This window comes from Electrona antarctica (genome assembly GCF_951216825.1).
Source record: "Electrona antarctica genome assembly, chromosome: 21".
NCBI classification, from domain to species: Eukaryota; Metazoa; Chordata; class Actinopteri; order Myctophiformes; family Myctophidae; genus Electrona; species Electrona antarctica.
In genome coordinates, this window is record NC_136802.1 from 4,874,078 (window position 1) to 4,882,392 (window position 8,315).

Consider the following 8,315-nt stretch of genomic DNA (forward strand, 5'->3'; position numbering starts at 1 on the left):
TCTTTGTATTGAGTTGTGCTTGAAATGTACTGTAATTCTGCAAACTGTTAATAAATATTTCAATCAATCAATCAATCTAAAAGTAGCCTATGCTAGCTGTGCCAGCCCAGGAACCCCCATACCCGATTTCTGTTGTTAAAATGTTTCCAAAATATTTTGAAAATGTCTCACTTTTCCCCAAAATAAATCTTTTGAAAATTAGCATATATCATGTTTTAATGTTTAAACTAAAGTGCTCATGTGGCTTAGTTTTTAAGCTTGTTTTCCGACCTAGACCATGGTCGCTTATTTCTCTCTCACAATCTGGCAACACCGCAGAGAACTACATCCTGCGTTGAGGGAAAGACTACCTGGCAACTTTGAGCCGTAGTAGGAAAAAAAAACAACCAGCCTCGAAGATTTTGGACTCATTTTGTACACTAAAATATTTTTTTTTTTGGGGTAGCCTACATTTCTAGTTATCGAAGGGAAGGCATGGCGGGTTGTTCTGTCAACATCATGGCGGCTTTGCGAATATAGCGGCTTGAGGAACGGACGCTTTTCTCTTCTGTCCAGACTGGAGAGAATGACGCTGCAGAGAATGTGTTTGGATGTTAAAAGGAGATAAGTTTACATCATTATAGCTGTGTGTGTGTGTGTTGACACACACAAGCAGCAGTTAAACCTCCATACAGACGGTGAGGACTGAGTGAGGAGACTCTTAATCCAAGTCACAAGACAACAAGCAGCAGTTATTAGTCACTGTCCTATAAGCTATATTCCTGTGAATCCTGTCCTATCCTGACTGAGTCAGTCAACAGAACCTATCCTATCCTACACATCTGACTGCTGTTGTTTACAGGTAAGGCCTTCTGTCTTTATGTCTCTCTCTCTCTCTTTCTGCAAACTACAGTGCAAAATAAATCCCCACCAAAGCCCTGTTTGTGTAGGCTACTTCCGAACCCGAAAATAGCCGATCAACATTATACAACCTCATCATTCGGGGCTTATAGCCTATATTTCGGCTGTATGATATGAAAGGCTCACCAGTTTTCTGTCAGACTAATTAATTGTGTTGTTTTGGTACTGTCTGTATTGTATAATCAGTTTGTTTTTTATGGTCGGGTGATTGCGCTGCATGGCTACAAAGTTACAAAACAATGTGGTTGTTTTTTTCCTTCTACCCAGTCGTGTCTGTCTGTCTGTCTGTCTGTCTGGTGGTGACTGTCTGTCTGTCTGTCTGTCTGTCTGTCTGGTGGTGACAGGCTGTCTCTCTGTCTCTCTGTCTCTCTGTCTGTCTGTCTGTCTGTCTGTCTGGTGGTGACAGCTGTCTGTCTGTCTGTCTGTCTGGTGGTGACAGGCTGTCTGTCTGTCTGTCTGTCTGTCTGTCTGTCTGTCTGTCTGTCTGTCTGTCTGTCTGTCTCTCTGTCTGTCTGTCTGTCTGTCTGTCTGGTGGTGACAGGCTGTCTGTCTGTCTGTCTGTCTGTCTGTCTGTCTGTCTGTCTCTCTGTCTGTCTGTCTGTCTGTCTGTCTGTCTGTCTGGTGGTGACAGCTGTCTGTCTGTCTGTCTGTCTGGTGGTGACAGGCTGTCTGTCTGTCTGTCTGTCTGTCTGTCTGTCTGTCTGTCTGTCTGGTGGTGTCTGTCTGGCTGGCTGTCTGCCTGTCTGTCTGTCTGTCTGTCTGTGTGTCTGTGTCTCTGTCTGTCTGTCTGTCTGTCTGTCTGTGTCTCTGTCTGTCTGTGTCTCTGTCTGTCTGTCTGTCTGTCTGTCTTTGTCTCTGTCTCTGTCTGTCTGTCTGTCTGTCTGTCTGTCTGTCTGTCTGTCTGTCTGTCTGTCTGTCTGTCTGGTGGTGACAGTCTGTCTGTCTGTCTGTCTGTCTGTCTGTCTGTCTGTCTGTCTGTCTGTCTGTCTGTCTGTCTGTCTGTCTAGTCTGTCAGACATGGCTACAATGTAGCAGCCATGTAGCCTAACACAAGTTGTTACTTTTTGTGTGTCACAATTCAATTCAACTCAAAGGCGCTTTATTGGCGTGAGAAAACATAGGTTTACATTGCCAAAGCAATAGTGTCAAAATATGATACAAACAGTTGAAAATGGGAAAAGTATAATACAGTTGGAGGGGAGCAGCATTGTGTAAACAGAGCTATGTGTCACATCATCGTTACATAGCCTGTATGTTATACAGGATATAAAGGTTGTTTTGAAACAAATAGCAGCATTTTGTTCGCAGTCATGACATGACAGCACACCTAGACGAAGATTTGAGAACGGATTCATCACATTATAAATATCATCTGTTGTGCTGATTAATTCGTGATTTATAGACACTTTGGGGACAAATAGCAGCGCTTTTTCCCCCTCAAGAATATTTAAATAGAGCAGAGTGTTTAAGGTGTTTACATGTGCAGTATGTCTAATAGCGGTCCACTTGGTAGAGAGACAGTACAGTCCTTATAACGGTGGTTGTTGGTGGCTCAGGGGTAGAGTGCCTGGATGGTAACCGGTAACCGCAAGGTTGCCAGTTCGAACCCGGGCTCCCCCAGAGTTACTGTCGAAGTGTCCTTGAGCAAGACACTGAACCCCTAATAAGCCTATCTCACAGAATTTCCCCGCCCCCCTAAATACGCCCCCTTTCGGGGTTAGTGGTGATAGCGTGACGTCACTCCATAGACGCTACATGTTAACAGTGGTAATTTAAGAAGTCTACAACTTTTGTTTTTGTTTTTTATCTGTTCGACCTGATTTACCATCTTGTTTGCTTCATAATAATATTGGTCTGTCACATTTTTACATTAGAAAATGAAGATTCTCCAGAGAAAAAAACGTGTAAATGCTCATGTTAAAGACACCACTATTTACCGGAAGTGGGCGTGGAAAGCGGGCTGTGAGATAGGCCTATTGCTCCTGATGTGCTGGTTGGTGCCTTGCATGGTTTCCTGCCATCGGTGTATGAATGTGTGTGTGAACGGGTGAATGTAATGCACAATCTATGTAAAGCGCCTTGGATAAAGGCGCTATATAAATGCACCATTTACCATTTGTTGTTGGTAATACGGGGCGCGTTACAATGCACACGGTGACCTATCGAATACTGTGGACTGGAGTTTGATTGATTTATTGAAATATTTATTAAGAGTTTGCAGAATTACAGTACATTTCAAGCACAACTCGATACAAAGACTGTGGACACCTTAGTGGGGTCGAGGTCGTTTGGGGCCATTATTTCACCTTAGTGGGGTCGAGGTCGTTTGGGGCCATTATTTCACCTTAGTGGGGTCGAGGTCGTTTGGGGCCATTATTTCAGTGGAAATTAACGTTGCTATGATGACGACGATGATGTGAACAGCTTGGCTTGCCTTCAAGTGCATTTCTTATTGATATTCATATCATCACAGCTAGACTGCAACAGTAAATAAGCATTTATGGTGGTGTGGAAATAATGGTGTGGAAAAAAAAGGTTCCATAGGAGCCATCAAAGTGAGCTAGTGGTAGTACAAGTTAAAGCTTGTAGTTTGCCAGGAAAGTAAAAGAGTTTGATATTGAAACGAGAGCATGAAAAGATTGATAGAAAGTGATCTTAAAATAAAATGTTCCTGAAATGAGTATAGTGAAGAATATTTACAGTAGGGCCTAGATTTACAGTATATGTAGCAGTTAACGGGTACAGCATCAGCATGCATGGGAGGATAAAATGCAGATGCGTACATATTAAACCCCATTCTGGGCGGGAACCCCTTTTGGTGTTTTAAGCATTATGTTATACTTTAGCTATTGAAAAATAGCAGATCTACAAGCTCATAGCGCGGCACCGAGTGCCGCTCTACGAGCTTGTAGGTCTGCTATTTTTAAAAAATCGTGAAAATGTGGCCCAAATGTTTGAATATCAGAGCGACCGTTTTTAACTCAAATCTTTGCTTCTGGGAGGGGGGGGGGGGGGGGTCACTGGAACTACATATTTTCAGATGGTGGTCGGCGGACAATATTTTTGGGGGTCCTTGACATGAAAATGTTTGAGAACCACTGACATAGAAACACAGGTTCTTCAGAAAACTGTCAGGATTTAGAAGACATTTGTAGAATCGTCCTCAGGTCTAAATGGATTAACAGACATACATAGTCTTATAAATTAAAGAAAGAAAAACAGGTGCTCTTCCTCTGGAACCTGCCCTTGGTTGAGGTTGAGGCAGTGGATGCTCAGCTTTGAAAATAACTTAACTCCTAAACCAACTAAATCGGGGAAAAGCGGCACTCCAAAATAAGCGTCTGCAAATAAATGGTCTTATGTTGTTTGTTTATTTGTTTATTTTCGCTCACAAAATAATTAAAAACATACACGTGGGTTATGTAGAATCTGAGGTCACTCTCCGGAAAGTTGGTGAGACGGACAGTAGAATAAGTTATCCTTTGCATTACACACACTAAAATGAGTTTATTGAATTTCACAATACGTGACGTGTGTCGTTTAATAGAATCTGTGTAAACATGGTGTTCACAGTGTGGAGACCTTTTGTCTAAAGGCCAGTCCACAGTCTCTCCACATGAATGATTGGCAACGCAACTATAGGTGCAACTGCAATCATCATCATCATTTTTCGACCGCGGTCGAGATCGTGGATTTCACAATATTACGCCAGACTTCCCGGTCCTTCATTGCCATCCCCAGTTCCTGCTTCCTGATGCAGCATGTGTCCCTAGCGATGACATCAGAGGGAACGACAGTTTTCTATACCTCTGGGCTGCTTTGAGGCAGGACTCCAGAGAAGAAGGGAAGATATAACCTCATTGTCAGCTCTGTATAGCAGTGGCCGGCAAACTGTGTTCTTCTGGATCGGACTAGTGAAGAAACACGGGGAAGGTTGCCGTATATTAGATGGGTGGCTCTTCCAAGAGAGATTTTGCGCTCTCATTAGAAGGCGGGTGTAAGTGCCATCCAACCGTTTCACTAGTTTCTTTGAAAGTGTCCATGTCTCGGAGCCAGAGTAGAATCGGCTCAACGGTCGTCCTAAATATGTCGTCTGCACTAATAGCTGGACATAGGAGGGGCTAGCGCCGCTCGAAAATAGCATAAGTAGCAGATCTACAAGCTCAACGACTATTGAAGAAACACAGGGAAGGTTGCAACTGCAATACTTGCAACTACTTGCGAGTTATGTTGCACGCCTACCGAGGTGATGTGTGCAAACAAGGGCCTCAAGTAGCCTGATGTACTGAAAGAAAAAAAACTCCCACACACTATTGAAACACAAGAAAAACCTGCAAAAATAGGCGGGGTTGAAGGACAAAAGGGACTATCAAAAATACGAGAACGGTAAAGGCGTACATAATAATATCTTAACAGTACGTGTGCGTTCAGGAATATTTAGCAAAGAGGACAATAAGTAAAAGCTGAGTGAGCATCATCAATTTAATAGATTACACTATATCGCCTACTTATTGTCACATGATAGAAGAGGTTAAATACAATAGGTCAGGGGTGGGGGCCTGGGGGCCGCCAGTTTATTGAAATTCAATAAAAAGGTTACTTTTCAGGATTCCAATTAAAAGAAAATAATTGTTCAGGTTTTCAATTCAAATATAGCAAAAAAATAGCCGATCTACAAGCTCAAAACGCGTCGCCCTGCGACGCGTTTTGAGCTTGTAGATCGGCTATTTTTGCTACGACAGTAATATGCACTGTGGCCCCTCTGGAGTGAGAGTGGAAATATATTGGCCATCGTCTGCAATAGGTGTAGGAGCATAGATTTTCCTTCCTCGGTTTGCTAAATGCTTTAACTCGTAGGCTAGTTCTGTAATCGTATTAACGTTTCCTCCGCGCATAAATAATATACTTTTCACAACCGAATCAATCGAAAGACAAGGACGTGTGAATTGTGTGACGTCCAGTGACCATGCACCCCCCCTGGTGGTCACACAATTCTACCAGTCACATCATCTGACGCAACAGCTAAAATCATTGCTCAATGCTCAACTTCCCTATGAAGTGACTACCGTCATTATTGACCGTGAAAACATCAGCTGTGTGTGTGTGTGCGTGGCGGGGTGAGTGAGGGGGTCGTTTCTGGGAAGTGAAGTAATATGCATTAGCATGTTGACTTCTTGTTGAGGATGGTAAAGAGTGAAACAGAAAGCACAGCGCATTATTCTAGTCTCTGTGCTCATGTTCTGTTGCCTCCTGTGTTGTACTGTCCTCATCTTCAAGCAAACATGTCTCAGTTTTGGAAGAGCACGTATCAAAGATATACTTCTGAATTGATCAAAGGTAAAAAAAACTTAAAATGTATCTATAACGATTGTGTTATTATTTTTTTTAATGTTTTTTGTGGCTTTCGCCTTTGTTTTATATATTTTATTTATTATTTATTTATTTATTTGACAGGGACAAAGCTCATTAATCAATGTCAGTTTTCACCTCAATGTAAATGGGCCAGAGTTAGCCAAAGCTAAATTTCATCTGTAGTCCCTGGACAGGCTCTTAAAAAATGAATGATAAAAGAAAGACAGTGTATAGTGTGCCAGCACACAACACCATGCGTTGATGCCATGTGTGCATATTATGTGCATATTATGGAGGGACAGACAGTAGGCTGACAGGAAATGTGGAGAGAGAGATGGAGGGGAAGACATGCAGTAAAGGCCGTCGAACCACGATTTAATACTAAATCGTGAACATTTTTCTTCCTCCCACAAACAGAGCCCCTCATAGGGATGGATAACACTGGATACCGAACGGGGAGCTTCGAGGGCCTTCATCACTCCAGCGACGATGACGAGCTGGTGGACATAGCAGGGGCCACGCTGGACTTCTCCAGCACCGAGGACGTCCCCCCGCTGAGCTCGGGTAGGCCTCAGCGCTTTTTAAACCCATTTAGGAGGACGGGAACCCCTTTTGGTGTTGGAGCATTATGTGTTGGAGCATTATGTTATGCTTTAGCTATTGAAAAATAGCAGATCTACAAGCTCATAGCGCGGCACCGAGTGCCGCGCTACGAGCTTGTAGGTCTGCTATTTTTTTTAAATCGTGCAAAATGTGGCGCAAATCTTTGAATATATATTCTTTCAGAGCGAACGTTTTTTAACACGAATCTTTGCTTCTGGGTGGTCACTGGAACTACATATTTTCAGATGGGGGTCGGCGGCCAATTACATATAATCTTGGGCGTCCTTGACATGAAAATGTTTGAGAATGACGATAGAAACAGGTTTTTCAGAAAACTGTCATTTAGGCGGCGGTGGCTCAGGGGTAGAGTGCCTGGATGGGAACCACAAGGTTGCCAGTTCGAACCCAGGCTCCCCCAGAGTTACTGTCGAAGTGTCCTTGAGCAAGACACTGAACCCCTAATTGCTCCCGATGTGCTAGTTGGTGCCTTGCATGGTTTCCGCTGCCATCGGTGTATGAATGTGTGAATGTAATGCACAATCTCTGTAAAGCGCCTTGGATAAAGGCGCTATATAAATGCACCATTTACTATATAAATGCACCATTTACCATTTAGGATGGGAACCCAAACGTGGGTTCTGACCCACTGTTTGGGACACAGTAGTCAAAGCTATATGTTTAGCTCTAGCAGAGAAAGAGGAGAAGTGAAACACGTTGAGAAATCTCACAATGAATCATTCACTAGAGCAGTGGTTTTCAGCCCTTCTGTTTTCACATCAAGGGCCATTATTTATTCAGCTTTTGAGCCACGGAACCACCATTTGATGACATTTAGTCTCTCAGACCCAAAAACTAAAGAATATTTTTTTGCTGTTGGATAAGATTTTGTCCACAATTCCATGCTGTATTGATGCTGGTGCCATTAGGAGAGATAGCAGGCAAACATTGATTCTTCTACATTCTCTAATTGTAGACTTCTTGTAAATTAAGTAATGCAGTTGTTTAACAACACTTTAACTATTGAGAGCGTAAAGCGAAACCAAATGGACCCGTACAGGTCCATTTGGTTGCCATTTGGCCCAAGCTCGTAGCGCGGCACCGAGTGATCTTGTAGGTCTGCTATTTTTGAAAAATGACTGACATAGAAACATAGCTTTTTCAGAAAACTGTCAGGATTTAGAAGACATTTTTTAGAATCTAATCTCAGGTCAAAATGGGTTAAAGGTCTATCCCCCCAAAACCTGGAGGTATATTCTTCCATTACCACCTCGCGCTGTCACATCTGATCTCTCTTTAGAAGTGTTAAAATTCCAAACGAGAAGCCTTCTACGGGTGTAATTTTAAAGACGTGTGAGGAGGACGTCTTGGGGAGAATAAATGTTAATATAAAGTGCATGGGAGCCTGAGAGCGGTGCGTGGACTTCCTTCCTTCTAAACTGTGTGTATTTTTGTTCAGCAAC

The 8,315-nt window shown here is 42.9% G+C and overlaps 1 protein-coding gene across 1 annotated transcript in view; it reads left to right on the forward strand.

Annotated features, from left to right (window-relative positions):
- Positions 1-323: 323 nt before the first annotated feature.
- The window catches only part of LOC306913818 (H(+)/Cl(-) exchange transporter 5-like), a gene marked incomplete at its 3' end in the record, with an annotated part of 109,977 nt that continues 101,985 nt past the window's right edge, over positions 324-8,315 (forward strand). The window contains exons 1-2 of the mRNA XM_079490629.1: positions 324-841; positions 6,670-6,816. Of these exons, the coding sequence (XP_079346755.1) occupies positions 6,684-6,816 (133 nt within the window). The 5' untranslated portion in view covers positions 324-841; positions 6,670-6,683. The remainder of the gene's footprint in view (positions 842-6,669; positions 6,817-8,315) is intronic.